We start from the raw sequence: 18,148 nt of genomic DNA, 5'->3' as shown, positions 1-18,148 counted from the left end.
GACCCAAGATCGGTTTATATGGCAGCTATATCAGGTTATGAACCGATTTGAACCATACCTGGCACAGTTGTTGGATATCATAGCAAAACTCGTCGTACAAAATTTCATTCCAATCGGATAATAATTGCGCCTTCTAGAGGCTCAAAAAGTCAAGATCCCAGATCGGTTTATATGACAGCTATATCAGGTTATGAACCGATTTGAACCATACTTGGCACAGTTATTGAATATCATAACAAAACACATCGTGCGAAATTTCATTCCAATCGGATAAGAATTGCGCCCTTTAGAGACTCAAGAAGTCAAGACCCAAGATCGATGTATATGACAGCTATATCAGATAATGGACCGATTTGAAACATACTTGACACAGTTGTTGAATATCATAACAAAACACATCGTGCGAAATTTCATTCCAATCGGATAAGAATTGCGCACTCTAGAGGCTCAAGAAATCAAGTCCCCAGATCTGTTTATATGACAGCTATATCAGATTATGGACCGATTTGAACCATTCTTGGCACAGTTGTTGAATATCATAACAAAACACATCTTGCAAAAATTCTTTCACATCGGATAAGAATTGCGCCCTTTAGAGACTCATAAAGTCAAGACCCCAAGATCGGTTTATATGGCAGCTATATCAAAACATGGACCGATATGGCCCATTTACAATACCAACTGACCTACACTAATAAGAAGTATTTGTGCAAAATTTCAAGCGGCTAGCTTTACTCCTTCGGAAGTTAGCGTGCTTTCGACAGACAGACGGACTGACAGACGGACGGACGGACGGACAGACGGACTGACATGGCTAGATCGACATAAAATGTCGCGACGATCAAGAATATATATACTTTATGGGGTCTCACATGAATATTTCGAGTAGTTACAAACAGAATGACGAAATTAGTATACCCCCCCCCCCCCATCCTATGGTGGACGGTATAAAAAGGTGCTGCAGGGGTAAGAGTGGTTTCAGGGAACTTTTAAATCAATTATATATAGCCCCAGAAGGATTTTTATGTCCACCAACGAAGGATGAGCTATATTCACTTTGTCATTCCGTTTGTAACATATCCAAACATCCATCTCTGACCCTACAAAGTGTGCCTATATAGTCTCAATCGTCGTAAAATTTTAAGACGATCTTGTCATGTTCGGCCGTCTGTCCGTCCATCTGTGATAATTGCTTCGCTGTCTTTAAAAAATGAAGCCATTGAGCTGAAACTTGGCAAAGAAAAAAAAAACTTTTACCATAGGCTGTTTAAGTTCGATAAGACTATAGCTTGACATAGCCCTCATATAGTCTGATCGCGCGATTTAAGTTTTTGGGCTTGTAAAAGCCTTTTTATTGTCCGATTGTGTGGAAGTTTGGCACAGTGAGTTATGTTAGGGCCCTCGACATTCTTCCTGTATATGGTCCGCATGGGTGCATAATCGGATATAGCTGCCATATAGACCGATCTCCCGTTCTTGGGCCCATAAAGGAGTATTTTTGTACGATTTCGCAGAAATTCGACACAGTGAGTTATGTTAGGCCCTTCGAAATCTTTTGAGCATATGGTCCAGATTGGTTTATACAATACTTGGATATAGCTTTCATATAGAGCGATCTCGCGATTTAAGTTCTTGGGCTCATAAAAGCCTTATTTATTGTCCGATTTCCTGAAGGTATGGCACATTGAGTTATGTCAGGGCTCTCGACATTCTTCCTGTATATGGTCCAGATAGGTGTATATTTGGATATAACTACCATATAGACCGATGATCTCCGGTTCTTGGGCCCATAAAAAGCGTATTTTTGCACGATTTCGCAGAAATTCCACACAGTGATTTATGTTATGCCACTCCAAATCCTTCCAGTACATGGTCCAGATGGGTTTATATTTGGATATAGCTTTCATATAGACCGATCTCCCGTTCCTGGGTCCATAAAAGGCGTAATTCTGCACGATTTAGCTGAAATTCGACACAGTGAGTTATGTTAGGCCCTTTGATCCTTCCAGCATATGATACAGATTGATTTATACTTGGATATAGCTTTCGTATAGACCGATCCCCCGATTTAAGTTCTTGGGCACTTTGGTGCATTTATTGCCCGATTTTGCAGAAATTCGGCACAGTGAACAGCATTAGCAATGTTTGAGGCCATCGTATCGCATGGCAGCCGGTTGTACGAACCGGATTGACCCGATGGATTCTTTCATCGGCAAGGGCAGCTGCCTCAGTGTACAACACACTGCTACAACAACAACAACCGTAATGCAGAGGTGAGCAAATTCGCCTATGACGCAGAACGCTTGAGTTCGAATCTCGTAGAGAACATTAGAAAAAATTTTCAACCTTGGTTATCCCCTCTTGGCTACATTTGTGAGGTATTATGCCACGAAAAACTTTTTCCCAAAGAGGTGTCGCATTGCCGCATACCGTTCAGACTCGGGTATAAAAAGGAGGCCCCTTATCATTGAACTTAAAATTTGAATCGGTCAGCACTCATTGATATTTGAGAAGATAGTCCCTGTGCCTTAATGGAATGTTAATGGTCAAATTTGCATTTTTTGAGCAGTGTTACTACCTTCGACATCTATATCGAGTAGGTTCAGATATAACCATGTTGTTGTTGTTGTTGTAGCAGTTTATTGTGTACTAACTTTCGTCTGCTTGATTCTGTTGAGTGTCAAGACCCAGGAACTCCGCGACTAAGATGGGGTGCGTCCACAGGGATCTGGGTCTGAGTCGAGTGGGTCTGGCCGGGCATTTAAACAGGTGACGTGTATCGTGCGGTCCCTGGTTACAATCGGGACATACATCTTGCACGTCGGCATCAATCCTAGCTCTGTGGGAATTGAGGCGGCTACATCTGTCGGAACTTAATTGAACAAGAATCACTTTTTTTTCCGAGGGAAGTCGATTTCTTCGGGTGCAATGGGTGGCGGTCGTTCTCCAAGGACTACATTCACCCGGTAGCCAATTAACGCGTCTGCTACCGTGTCTGCATGAATGTTGTTCAGACCCGCTTGATATGCCGTTTGATCTAGAGGTTCTCTCTTGTAGCGCTGGACCTCACGCTCTAGATTGTGTAGATCTACCTTAAGGCTTCTGGGCGGTGGGTATCTATCCACAAGATGATGATTTGGATGATTTCTGCGATAACAGCCCAAAAGGTATTGCTTAGACAGCATGTAGTTATGTCTTCGCACTGGTAGGATCTTTGTCTCCTGATGGAGGTGGTCCACATGAGAACTGAGGAGACAGCCCCAACAGATTTAATCATATTTAGATTAAGCTCTCATATAGACTGATATCCCGATTGAAGGTCTTTCGCCATTAAATGGCGTATTTGTTACCGGAGTTTCTAAGGGCGCCCAGGTAGCCGAGTTGGTAGCGTGCTTGGATTACTAGTGGGTTCGATTCCCACCAGCATACATTGGTCTGTCGCTACTGTGGTATCACATTGGACTTAAAATTGTCTAAGTGAGTTTGTAAAGGACAGCCATTCTTACCTAAACCTAACCTATTCGAGTTTCTTGAAATTTGGAATTAAATCTTGAATCTCATTGATTTGTGAGAAGTTTGCCTCAGTTTAAGGGCAAATTTTCATTTGAATTATTTTCTATAAGACTTTCAATGAGTATGTCTTTAGTTCATCTATGTTCGTGTCTTTTATATTAAAGCTTCAATCAAAAGCAGTAATACTTTCCGTTTGGGATGCCATCACTCCATAGAATTTGGTAATATACTAAACTATTACATTTCCCATGAACGTTCTTTTAAGGAACAGGAGGCAACTCTCTCATATCAATGAATGCAGTCCGATTAAAGTTTAAGCCCAACGACAAGGGGCCTCTCTTTTTATGCCGTGTTCGATCCAGGGCTGCGGAGTCGACCGGAGTCGAGTTTTTGAGGCCGGAGTCGAAGTCGGAGTCGGATTATTTAGCTGGAGTCGGACTTTGGTTCGGAGTTGAGCACGCTTGCCCCGACTCCGAACGATCTCCGACTCCAGCTTAGTACTCCCTCGACTCCCACCCGTGGGCTAGACTCCACAGCCCTGGTCCAAACGGCGTGCCGCATAGCGACACCACTTAGTTGAAAAGTTTTAATATGGCAGGATGCCTCACAAATGTAGCCAGCATTAGTAAGGGGATAATCACCGTTGAAAATTTGTCTGATGTTCACGCCGGGATTTGAACCCAGGCATTCGGCGTCATATGCAAATTTGCCGATCAATATTCCATTAATGAACAGGGGCAAACTTCTCTTATATCACTGAGAGCTTTCTGATTCCAATTTTAAGCACAATGATAAGTGGTCTCCTTTTATAAGACGAGTGCGAAAGGCGTGCCGCAGTGCGACACCTCTCTGAGAAGTTAAACATGGCATAGTACCTCATAAATGTCGCCAGCATCGGAGGGAATAACCACCGCTGAAAATTTTTTCTGATGTTCTCGCCAGGATTCGCACCCGGGTGCTCAGCGTCATAGGCGGACATGCTAACTTCTGCACTACGGTGGCCTCAGGCAATGTGTGCTTCTCAAAAAATCCTTAATCGCTTTCCATTCCATGTCCCTAAGCTGATGCAAGTTCGGTAACGTATCTGCACTCAAGTGCCGGGGTCTGTAAGCCGCGAAAGCCAGACCATCTGCTCATTATCTCCTCACTTGTCGCACCTATTCTGCATTAATGCTCCCATAACCCAATGTGGCCCGTATTGAGAGCGAAAGCCATACTGACCTTATTCCTATTTCCTCTCAAAAATGGCCTCTTCTTCGAATCCGAATTCCTCCATAGGGGTTTGTTGTTGTTGTAACAGTGAGCTGTTCACTGAGACGGCAGCTTTTGCCGATGAACGACTTTATAGGGTCAATCGGATGCGTACAACCGGCTACCATGGGATTGTAGGGGCTTTGTCGTCCAATAGACTGTTTTACAAGTTCACAGTGCTCCCAGCGCTTCCGTTGCACACGTCTTTAACTCGGACTGCGTCACCCCGAAAGGTTTCGGATTCACCAAGTTTACTGATGATAGTTCTCTGGCCTTACTCCGTTATGGCCTGACACCCAAACGATGTGGATCGTGCAATCTAAGACTGTTTGTGGCCTTACCGTCCTGGTTGCTATATAGTTGTTGTTGTTGTAGCCACATTTTCATGTGGAGGTGGCGATCCTCGTTAATCTCCAGTAGGTCAGTAAGCTCGTTCTGGCCGATCGCCACAGGAACACGGTGGCCATTGGTTATTTAACGGCGCCAATAGCCCGTCTTGTCATATCGAGCATCATAGGCACTCAGTATTTGTGCAAGAGCCGGTCCGCCCGGCTGCTCACTGAGGCTCTCCACTCGATGCCGCTGATTGTCCGCGCCTGCAAATGCAGCTACTCCGTACGGAGCATTCCAATATCTCACGGAGACTCTTCACTCGCGTTATTGAGTGAAGAGTCTCCGTGAGATATTGGAATGCTCCGTACGGAGTAGCTGCATTTGCAGGCGCGGACAATCAGCGGCATCGAGTGGAGAGCCTCAGTGCTGCGTATGGAGCATTCCTTTATCCGCAACGTGTGGGAATCATTTCTTGGATTCTTAGATACACCGTGCCGGGGGGATAATGATCACCCATAGGAGTGACGAGTTCCCCTTGTGTCGTGCCTTGTATTAACGTCTGCTTAACTTAAAGTTATGGAAGCCACAATTATTCAGTATATGGTTGATCCAGCTCCAAGGACCCGATCCACTCGATACTGGTCAAAGGAGTCAGGGATGCGGAATCGACCGAGGTCGAGGTTTTGAGGCCGGATTGGAAGTCGGAGTCTAAATATTGAGCCGGAGTACGGTTCGGAGATAATCCAGCTTGCATCGACCCCGTACCGCACTCCGACTCCACGGGATAGCTGTGAGCACCACACAGGCTAGAACATGGAGGTCCAATTTGTGTGGTGTTCATTGCTGTCACGAGAGGCTTAGCTGCGAGCTACCGGGCGCGTCCACAGATTGCGGATAGTGGAATGCTTCATACAGAGTAGCTGTAACGGCAGTCGCGGACAACCAGCGGTATCGACTCGGAGAGTCTCAGTGAGAGGCCGGGCGGCACCGGCTCTTGCACAAATACTGAGTGCATATGATGCTCGCCTTTAAAAAACCAATGGCCACCTTGTTCCCGCGGCGATCAGTCCTTTGGATCGAAACGAGCTTGCTCACCTATAGGAGCTTGACAAGGAACGCCACCTCCACATGAAAATGTAGCTGCAACAACATTTGGTTAGGAGATGCAAAGTACTTCCCTGAACTAAAAGAAAGGCTTTCAGGTTCAGTTGGGTCTCGGGCTATCAAGAAGTGGCGACGAATGGGGCTTATGACGAGCTAGTCAGGAATCGACGATCGTTGTTAGAACAGACTCTTTCGACATTAACCACGTGATAGTTGAGTATTTCATGAAACATAACGTCACCTACCCTTGGGTTGAGAAAGCTTGGTCTTGGATTGCTGATAGAAATTTTGAATAGTCATTGCTGAAGGCTCTGGGGTCGGGCCATGTGAGGTCGAGACTGGTAAGAGATGCTAAGAGCTTGTTTGGTTTAAGGCTTAGATAGGTCCCTGGCTATCAAGAAGTGACAGCGAATATGGCATCTGACGAGCTGGTAATGGATCGCTGATCATGTTATTGAATCAGTGAATCCTCGACTGTGCGAGCTACTTGTTAGGACAAACCCTTTCTACATTAACCACATGATGGGGGGAGTTGGTTGGGGGATGGCCAAAGTCCTGTTCACGAAACATGACTTCACCTATCCTGGGGTTGAGAAAGCATGACCTTAGACTGCTACTAGGAGTGGCGGCTGCCGCCTCAATGTACAACACACTGTTCCAGCAACAACTACAACAAAAACAGACGCTTTCTACATTGACCGCGTGATGGGAAGTAGGTTGCAGGTTGGCCACCCAAAGTCTTGTACATGAGTCACACAGTGGGAGAAAATAAAAAAAAATTAGTAAAAAATATGCTGTGTGAGAAATGTAAAATTGAAATTTGGAATGGTTAGAGCTGAGATGTTAGCGAGTGTGCAAAATTTCAAGGCCCTTGGTTGTCAGGGCCCCTTTTGGGAGGCCCTAAAGTTGGTCCCCTCGGTATTTCGAAAAATTGTTCGGGCTGCCAAATCTTCATTGGAGGTCCGATATTCAGTTTGTATACCCTCCACCACTACTGTGGTACAGGGTATTATAACTTAATGAATTAGTTTGTAACACCCAAAAGGAAAAGAGATAGACCTATTGATAACTATACCGATCGACTAAGAATAACTTTCTGATTCGATTTAGCCATGTCCATCTGTCTGTCTGTCCGTCCGTCTGTCCGTCTGTGTAAGTTAATTTGTGTACAAACTACAGGTCGTAATTTTCATCCGATCGTCTTCAAATTTGGTATGGGCGTGTTTTTCGGCCTAGAGACGAGGCCTGTTGAAATTGAAAAAAATCGGTTCAGATTTGGATATAGCTCCCATATATATGTTCTTCCGATTTACCGTAATACTGTGAATTTCATGGAATCGGTTCAGATTTGGATATAGCTCCCATATATATATTCGCCCGATTTGCAGTAATACTGCAATAAAATGGTCATTTGTTTACCGATTTTCTCGAAATTTGGCAGGAAGGATTTTCTTATGACTCCTGACATTACAGGTGAATTTCATAGAAATCGGTTCAGATTTGGATATAGCTCCCATATATATATTCGCCCGATTTGCAGTAATAACGCAATAAAATGGTCATTTGTTTACCGATTTTCTCGAAATTTGGCAGGAAGGATTTTCTTATGACTCCTGACATTACAGGTGAATTTTATAGAAATCGGTTCAGATTTGGATATAGCTCCCATATATATATTCGCCCGATTTGCAGTAATACTGCAATAAAATGGTCATTTGTTAACCGATTTTCTCGAAATTTGGCAGGAAAGATTTTCTTATGACTCCCGACACTATAGGTGAATTTCATAGAAATCGGTACAGATTTGAATATAGCTTCCATATATATGTTCGTCTGATTTGCAGTAATAACGCAATAAAATGGTCATTTGTTATCTGATTCTCTCGAAATTTGGCAGGGAGGATTTTCTTATGACTCCCGACATTACAGGTGAATTTCATAGAAATCGGTTCAGATTTGGATATAGCTTCCATATATATGTTCGTCTGATTTGCAGTAATAACGCAATAAAATGGTCATTTGTTAACTAATTTTCTCGAAATTTGGCAGGGAGGATTTTCTTATGACTCCCGACATTACAGGTGAATTTCATAGAAATCGGTTCAGATTTGGATATAGCTTCCATATATATGTTCGTCTGATTTGCAGTAATAAGGCAATAAAATGGTCATTTGTTAACCGATTTTCTTGAAATTTGGCAGGAAAGATTTTCTAATGACTCCCGACATTACAGGTGAATTTCATAGAAATCGGTTCAGATTTGGATATAGCTCCCATATATATGTTTGCCCGATTTGCAGTAATATTGCAATAAAATGGTCATTTGTTAACCAATTTTCTCGAAATTTGGCAGGAAAGATTTTCTTATGACTCCCGATATTACAGGTTAATTTCATAGAAATCGGTTCAGATTTGGATATAGCTCCCATATATATGTTCGTCTGATTTGCAGTAATAACGCAATAAAATGGTAATTTGTTAACCAATTTTCTCGAAATTTGGCAGGGAGGATTTTCTTATGACTCCCGACATTACAGGTGAATTTCATAGAAATCGGTTCAGATTTGCATATAGCTCCCATATATATTCGTCTGATTTGCAGTAATAATGCAATAAAATTGTCATTTGTTATCCGATCTTCTCGAAATTTAGCAGGAAGGATTTACTTATGACTCCCGACATTACAGGTGAATTTCATAGAAATCGGTTCAGATTTGGATATAGCTTCCGTATATATGTTCGTCCGATTTGCAGTAATAACGAAATAAAACGGTCATTTGTTAACCGATTTTCTCGAAATTTGGCAGGAAGGATTTTCTAATGACTCTTGACATTACAGGTGAATTTCATAGAAATCGGTTCAGATTTGGATATAGCTTCCATTTATATGTTCGTCTGATTCGCAGTAATAACGCAATAAAATGGTCACTTGTTATCCGATTCTCTCTAAATTTGGCAGGAGGGATTTTCTAATGATTCTCGACATTATTGGTGATTTTCATAGAAATCGGTTCAGATTTGGATATAGCTCCCATATATATATTCGTCCGATTTGCAGTAATACTGCAATAAAATGGTCATTTGTTAACTGATTTTCTCGAAATTTGGCAGAAAGGATTTTCTTATGACTCGACATTACTAGTGAATTTCGTGGAAATCGGTTCATTATTAGTTATAGCTCCCACATATATGTTCATCAGATTTTGGGTAATTTCGTCGAGGTCCATCAAAAATGGTTCAGAATTGGATATAGCTCCCACATTGAACTTATAGGGTAGGTGTAGGGTATTATACAGTTGGCACCGCCCGACTTTTGCTCTTCCCTACTGGTTTTACCTAACATGGGGTTAAGAAAGCATGGTCTTGGAATGATGATAAGTTCTGACTGGTCATTGCAATTCAAGGATTATGACGTTGAGCTGAGTACAGGTGTAGGTGGAATTTGTCTGTATTCTTTGTTTTCTCATACAATTACACTCCCCATAAAAGCACCCCCCGTTGACCCTTTTTCATTTACAAAAAATAGGATCCGTTCATAAAGCAAACCGAACTAAAATTTTTTGTGCATATCATCTTTGATCTGGGGCAACTCTTGCTGCTTGTTGGCGTATCCATGGGTGATAGTTTGATCCATATTTCATTGCGTACTCATATACTATTGGACTTAAACTTGTTTCCTCCAACTTTAATAGATTTCTTAGTTTTATTTTTTAAATTTTCCTCAGTATTAGTATAAGTGATACTCGATATTCTCCAAAAGAAAACAAAGAAGATTTCGATTGAAATGTCATTTCAAAAATCTCTATTCGAATTTCATAAGCTTTAAGGACTTTTCTATGCAATACATCCTTTCAATTTTTTTTGATTATTTAAATTATATATTAAGTTATGTGGCCTTTAGTTTGAAACATAATCTCTTAAATTGAAGAATGTGAATTATTTTTCTCTCTTCATTATTTACTAACGAAATGCTTACATTAGTCCCACAACATTAAGTGCAAGACTACAAATGGACATTTGAGTGTTGTACATTTATACAAAGTTTCGAGTGTATACGAAAAAACTCTATTTATATTTAATTTTAAAAATATTTTTTTAAAAATCAATAAAAACAAAATATTTTATTTTTGATTAATTTTAGTATTTTTTTTTAATTCTTTCTTAACCTTAACCTTTGATAACAAATTAATATTCAATAGGGCGGTATTGAAACATTTTATTGGTATCACAGTTTTATTCATAATTTGTTTTTAAATATGATACAAATTTAAAAAAAAAATAGTTGTAAAAAATATTAAAAATTAATATGTTAAGGTCTTTTTATTTTATTTCTATTTAATGCCTAAAATTTTTATTTTTATTATTACACTGTGTGTGGAAAGAAAGAAAAATCGTTCCAATGCCCTAACTAAGGACCATGAGTAAAGGGTATAGTATTGCATAAAACCCCAGCGAGTACATGGTTTAGACTCTAGGAGTATAGAGTGACTATTCCTATTAGCTAATAGGAATTGCGCCCTCTAGAGGATAGGAATTGCGCCCTCTAGAGGCTCAAGAAGTCAAGACCACAGATTGGTTAATATGATAGCTATATCAGGTTATGGATCGATTTCAATCATACTCATCACATTTGTTGGAAATCATAACAAAACACCTCATGCAAAATTTCAGCAAAATCGGATAAGAATTGCGCCTTCTAGTGGCTCAAGAAGTCAAGATCCCAAATCGGTTTACATGATAGCTATATCAAAACATGGACCGATTACAATCATAGTTAACATAGTAGTTGGAGGTCATAAAGGAACACGTCATTTAAAATTTCAGCCAAATCGGATAGGAATTGCGCCCTCTAGCGGCTCAAGAAGTCAAGACCCCTGATCGGTTTATATGATAGCTATATCAAAACAAGGACCGATTGCAACCATAGTTAGCACAGTAGTTGAAAGTCATAACGAAACACTTCATGCAAAATTTCAGCTAAATCGGATAGGAATTGCGCCCTCTAGAGGCTCAAGAAGTCAAGACCCCAGATCGGTTTATATGATAGCTATATCAAAAGATGGACCAATTTCAACCATAGTTAGCACAGTAGGTGGAGGTCATAACGGAACACGTCATTTAAAATTCCAGCCAAATCGGATAGGAATTGCGCCCTCTAGAGGCTAAAAAAGTCAAGACCCCAGATAGGTTCATATGATAGCTATATCAGGTTATGGATCGATTTGAACCATATTTGGCAAAGTTGTTGGAAGACATAACCGAACACGGCATGCAAAATGTCAGCTAAATCGGATAAGAATTGCGCCCTCTAGTGACTCAAGAAGTCAAAACCCCTGATCGGCTTGTATGATAGCTATATCAAAACATGGACCGATTTCAACCATAGTTAACATAGTAGTTGGAGTTCATAACAGAACACGTCATTTAAAATTTCAGCCAAATCGGATAGGAATTGCAGCCTCTAGAGGCTAAAAAATCAAGACCCCAGATCGATTCATATGATATATATCAGGTTATGGTACGATTTGAACCATGTTTGGGAAAGTTGTTGGAAGACATAACCAAACACGTCATGCAAAATGTCAGCTAAATCGGATAAGAATTGCGCCCTCTAGTGCCTCAAGAAAGTCAAGATCCACGATCGGTTTATATGATAGCTATATCAGGTTATGGATCGATTTCAACCATAGATAGCACAGTAGTTGAAAGTCATAACGGAACACGTCAAAATTTCAGCCAAATCGGATAGGAATTGCGCCCTTCAGAGGCTGAAGAAATCAAGACCCCAGATCGATTCATATGATAGCTATATCAGGTTATGGACCCATTTCAACCATTTGCAGCTCATTTGTTGGAAATCATAACTTAACACGTGTCAGCTGCAGAATGTCAGCTAAATCGGATAAGAATTCTGCCCTCTAGTGGCTCAAGAAGTCAAGATTCAAGATCGGTTTATATGATAGCTATATCAGGTTATGGATCGATTTCAATCATAGTTAGCACAGTAGTCGGGAGTCATGGAAGTCTAATTGTAAAATAACTGCATACCTTTAAGAAGCCTGTTATTCATGTGAAGAGTGTAGCATACTTATAGGATGATTCTTTGACATTTTAGATACAGTTATTGTATGAGTTTTTAGGCGGATTTAAGATGTAACAAATGAAAGCGCGTTCATTTCGGCGGGGCCGAATATCTCCACCATGACTTTTTGGAATATGGGCGGCAATATATTCAGCATTGCTAGAGATGGGTTTCTACTGGGTAAATATCAAATGATTGGGTGATCATTTGGTATTCATACATTTTCAGATATTTTGGTAATCGAAATCATTTTGCAAAATTGTTTTCATAATTTCTTATTCTTTGTATCTAAAACTGACTTTCTGATCTCATAAAATCGGAATATAATTCTATATATAGCTGCTATTTAGACCGATCTCCAAATTTTTTTTTCTATCAACCAACACGCAGGGGATGTCCCCTATGAATGCAGCGCATTGCGTTGGCGTAAGGAAATTAGGAATTGGAGGGAGGGAAGAGGCTGTAGTGTTTGTTAAAATTTGTCTTAAATCTCTGTATGTCAAAGTGGGTGGGAAAAACACTAGCCGAAGGTCGATTCCACATATGAACGGTTCGGGCGAAATAAGAATTCTCTGTAAAATGCATTGTGTGGTCCGCTGGCCAATAAATTACAAACGGGTGTGAATTCCTGGAATGTCTAGTATCCCTGATATACATCCTTACATCAGGAATAAGAAGCTCACCGAAGCTCACTGTGTCAAATTTCATCGAAATCGGATGAAAAATGCTCCTTTATACCCTCAATACCCTTTATCGGAACACGTCATTCCAAATTTCAACCCGATCGGATAAGAATTGCGCCCTCGTAGAGGCTCACGTGATCGTGCGTGACCGTCATTGAATTAAAATTCTTCGTGCGCGAGCGTGAGTGAGCGAAATCATGCTAACGACGCTAACGAGACACTCATGACTCAGGAGATACTCAAGTCGCGCGTGAGTAAAATTTTGCAAAAAATCACTCACGCGCACATCTCTAATGCACAAACTAGTCATCCTTTGTATGCGGCTGAGTATTGAGCAGAAGTTGCATTTTTGACCGCAGTCCACCAGACCACAACACCATATAGCATTATAGGTCTGACAACTGCTGTATACACCCAGTGCATGAGACGTGGTTTAAGCACCCAACTTGCACCTTTACAGGGCAAGAGTTGCCTTTCTTGCTCTTGACAAAATGTTGGAATTGAAGTTAAATTTTTTAATCAGCAAAAAACTCAGGTATTTAACGCTTTCAGTATACGCCACCATAGTATGGGGGTATACTAATTTTGTCATTCTGTTGGTAACTCCTCGAAATATTCGTCCAAGACTCCATAAAGTATATATATTCTTGATCGTCATGACATTCTAAGTCGATGTAGCCATGTCCGTCCGTCTGTCTGTTGAAATCAGTCTTTAAAAATAGAAATATTGAGCTGAAACTTTGCACAGATTCTTTTTTGTCCATAAGCAGGTTAAGTTCGAAATTGGGCTATATTGGACTATATCTTGATATAGCCCCCATATAGACTGATCCCCCGATTTAGGGTCTTAGGTCCATAAAAGCCACATCTATTGTCCGCTTTTGCTGAAATTTGATACAGTGAGTTGTGTTAGGCCCTTCGACACTCTTCTTCAGTTTGGCCCTGGTCGGTTGAGATTTGGATATAGCTGCCACATACCACAGACCGATTTCTCGATTTGGGGTCTTAGGCCAATAAAAGCCATATTTATTATCCGATTTTGCTGACATTTGGGACAGTGAGTTGTGTTAGACCCCTCGACGTCTTTCTTCAATTTGGGCCAGATCGGTCCAGATTTGGATATAGCTGCCATATAGACCGATCCTCCGATTAAGGGCCTTGGGCCCATAAAAGCCACATTTATTATCCGATTTTGCAGAAATTTGGGATAGTGAGTTAAGTTAAGCCCCTCGACATATATTTGCAATTTGGCCTAGATCGATCAAGATTTGGATACAGCTGCCATATAGACCGATTTTTCGATTTAAGGTTTTGGGCCCATAAAAGGCCCATTTATAGTCCGATTTCGACGAAATTTGGGACAGTGAGTTGTGTTAGGCTCTTCGACATTTTTCTGGAGCTTTGCCCAAGTCGGTCTAGATTTGGATATAGCTGCCATATAGACCGATCCGGCGATTAAGGGTCTTTTGCCTATAAAAGCCACATTTATTATGCGATTTTGCTGAAATTTGGACAGTGAGTTGTGTTAGGCCACTCGACATTTTTCTTCAATTTGGCCCTGGTCGGTCCAGATTTGGATATAGCAGCCATATAGACTGACCCTCCGATTAAGGGTCTTGGGCCCATTAAAGCCACATTTATTATCCGATTTTGCTGAAATTTGGGACAGTGAGTTAAGTTAAGCCCCTCAACATATTTCTGCATTTTGGCATAGATCGATCAAGATTTGCATATAGCTGCCATATAGACCGATCTCTCGATTTAAGGTTTTGGGCCCATAAAAGAGGCATTTATTGTCCGATGTCGCCAAAATTTGGGACAGTGAGTTGTGTTAGGCTCTTCGTATTAGTATTTGGTCCAAATCGGAACAAAATTCGATATAGTTGCAATGGGGCATAAGGTATGCATTTTAACCGGATTTTGACGAAAGGTGGTTTACATATATAACCGAGGTGATGGGTATCCAAAGTTCGGCCCGGCCGAAATTAACGCCTTTTTACTTGTTTTTTCTTTGTAGTTATGGACTTATTTTCTACACGACTACATAGCTTCCATGGCAAACATTTGTCATTTGTGTATCTTTCGGAAGTTGTATGGATGGCTTCGAACGCTAGACAACGGCAACGGCTTTCGCTGTTGCTCCCTGTGTCTAGGTTCGAATTTGGGCCGGGCTCTGCCGAATTTTTATTTTCAAGTCTTTTTTTGTCTGTTAGGACAAAGATCATTTAATTTCACATTTTTTTCGTTTGTTTCTCCTTCGAGACGAGGTTAATTTTTAACTTATATTTTATTTTTTGTTTTTGTATAATTTATTTTTGTTTTTGTTGTTATATTTTTTTATAATTTTTTTTATAATTTATTTTTATAATTTATTTTATATTATTTTTTATTTTATTTCAAATTTATTTTTGTTGTTTTTTTTTGTTTTTTAATTTTTGTATAATTTTATTTTAATTATTCAATTTTTGTTTCTATTAATTTTTTTCTATTATTTAATTTTTTTTATTTTTTAAAATTAATTTTAATGCCTTAAAGTTATTTAAGAATTTTAAAGCGCCGAATTTTTTATTTAGTTTTTTTTTCAAAATTTTAATTTATGTTTTTATTTTTTTTTACTATTTTCCTTTCTTCATGATTTTCTGAATAAACCCCCTTTGTTCCTCTTTAAGTTTCCTCCGTGACCCCTTCGATTTAAATGTTTTTGTAACCCTTTTTTGTGCTGTGTGTCTTTTTTAATTACCCCCTCCTCCTTAACATCAATGCTTTTGAAACCTTACCCCGTCAAACAAACTGCAAAACATATCCCTTCGAAATCTTAAAACAAAAAATTGTTTTTTTTTTTCTGTACCCTTGGCCCCCCACTTCTCACTTGATTCACGCTCTCTCTCTCTCTCCCCTTGTTCAAATGCATCCTTTTTCATAGGTGGTCGTCCTCCCAAAAATAAATCCAAGGTTAACGCTTTGAACATACCCTCATTGATCAAAGTCGACATCAACGATGTTCTGCCTTATAATCAGAGCGTTTTGAGCAATGTCAGCGGCCTATCGATACCCCAGCAAATCAATCAGCATCTGCAACAGCAGCAGCAACAACAGCAGGCCCAACAGCAGGCCCAGCAACAGTTGTTGCAACACGTCCAACAGCAGGCGCAGCAACACGCCCTACAGCAGCAACAACAGGCCCAGCAGCAGGAACAACAGCAACTGAGTGCCCAGCAGCAGTTGTTGCAGGGCAATCAGGTGAAGGTGCGCTACATACCCAATACGCAGATCAAATAAAATCCCTTTCTGCCGTTTCCTGTGCCAGCATTAACAGCATTGCCCTTTCCCCACTTGGAACGGTGATACGGAGTGGCGTCGTCGTAGTCATCACCAACATCATAATGAGCAACGTCGTCGTCGTTGTTGTCGTCTTCTCAGTTAAAGCAAACGTTTTTAACTATTCTCTAATTATTATTATTAAGAAGAAGAAGAAGAAAATCAGCTGAAAAAAAGAAGAAGAAGAATAAGAAAAGCAAGAAGCAGCTGAAAAACAAGAAGAAGAAGAATTTTAAAAAAAGATTAGCATAGAATGTTTTTTTTTTTATTTTTTTTTGTTTTCTTTTAAATCCCTCACCCCAGAACGACGAATGTGAGTGCTCCCTTTACAAAAAGAAAACCCTGCATAGGTTTTTAGATGTAAAACTTTACATTTTTATGGAATTCTGTTCTTCCTTGAATATATATATATGAATGAATGATTGAATATATGCAATGTAATAATTAATTTAAATTTGTAAGATTGTATAATGTATTGTACTAACGTTTTTTTTTTAACAATTTTTAATTTCTTTGTCTTTGTAAAACAAAAAAAGAATTTTTTATTGTTTTAATTATTTTGTTGTTCTTAAGCAAAAGCAAAAGCGAAACAACACAAAAAAAAAAAAACAATAGTGAAAAACTATAAGAAAAATCTGAAAAAATTAGTGACAAAAGTATAATTAAATTAAAAATGTAAGTTTAAATAGTTTATAATATAAACAAAAATTTTTTAGATGTATAACATATCTTCGAAATTTTTTTAAATAAATTTATAATTAAAGAAATAATATAAAAAAAATATTTTTTGATTTTGGTTTCATCCTTCATTAAAAGATCCTATATTAAGATGCCGAATGAGAAAAAACAAGGCGAATTCGGAGAGGAAATAGCAAGGGGACAAATGCGACTTTCGGCGTCCCTATGAGACGCAGAGGATTACACTCGCTGGCACTTACCCCAAAAGTGCCACCAAAAAAAAAGTTTGACCAATTTGATATCAAAGGTTGTATCTAAGAAACTGGAGGGCAGCCCGACCCCAAAAAGCCTCCCAAAATAGGTTTATTGGACGATAATGACCATATGGGACTCGAATAAAAGGTATTCTGAAGTAGATTACGAATATGGTCAGGAAGGAGGTATAGCCTATACAATTTGATGATATCGGAAGGGGGAGCGGACCCTCCCCCTTACCCCAAAAATACGACCTAGTGTGGACCTATCGTTGCAATATTGAACTGAAATGAAAGGCATTCAGGAGCAGAGTACGAATTTTATATAAAACAAGTAAAAGCGTGCCAAGTTCGGTCGGGCCGAATCTTGGGAACCCACCGCCATGGATTCTGCTTAAAATTGCTTAAAAATCAGGTTATAGACCGATTTGGACCGTCCTTGGCACTGTTGTTGGAAGTCATAACAAAACACTACATGCAAAATTTCAGCCAAATCGGAAAAAATTGCGGCTTGTAAGGACTCAAGAAGTAAAATCGGGAGATCGGTTTATATGGGAGCTATATCATGGTCTTTGATTATATGGGAGCTATATCATGGTCTTGACCGATTTGGATCGTACTTGGCACAGTTGTTGGATATCATAACAGAACACTACATGGGAAATTTCAGCCAAATCGGACAGGAATTGCGGCTTGTAAGGGCTCAAGAAATCTAATCCGGAGATCGGTTTATATGGGAGCTATATCTAAATCTGAACCGATATGACCTATTTGCAATTCCCAACGATCAAATCAAATCAAAATTTGCCCATGAACATTCCACTAAGGAACAGGGGCAAACTTCTCACATATCAATGAGTGCAGTCCGATTTAAGTTTAAGCTCAATGATAAGGGGCCACCTTTTTATAGCCGAGTCCGAACGGCGTGCCGC

At 39.9% G+C, this 18,148-nt stretch overlaps 1 protein-coding gene across 4 annotated transcripts in view; it reads left to right on the top strand.

Annotated features, from left to right (window-relative positions):
• Positions 1 to 16,788, top strand: part of LOC106082109 (zinc finger protein 154) — a 115,040-nt gene extending 98,252 nt beyond the window's left edge. For 2 of the 4 annotated variants that reach the window (XM_013244443.2, XM_013244442.2), the window contains exon 9: positions 15,890 to 16,788. In XM_013244443.2, the coding sequence (XP_013099897.1) occupies positions 15,890 to 16,245 (356 nt within the window). In that variant the 3' untranslated portion in view covers positions 16,246 to 16,788. The remainder of the gene's footprint in view (positions 1 to 15,889) is intronic. The other 2 variants (XM_013244444.2, XM_059366615.1) reach the window with 1 other exon arrangement.
• The last annotated feature ends 1,360 nt before the right edge of the window (positions 16,789 to 18,148 follow it).

This window comes from Stomoxys calcitrans, chromosome 4 (genome assembly GCF_963082655.1).
Source record: "Stomoxys calcitrans chromosome 4, idStoCalc2.1, whole genome shotgun sequence".
Lineage (NCBI taxonomy): Eukaryota > Metazoa > Arthropoda > Insecta > Diptera > Muscidae > Stomoxys > Stomoxys calcitrans.
The sequence above is the reverse complement of the archived record's forward strand: the minus strand, read 5'-3'. Positions and strand labels throughout refer to the sequence as shown.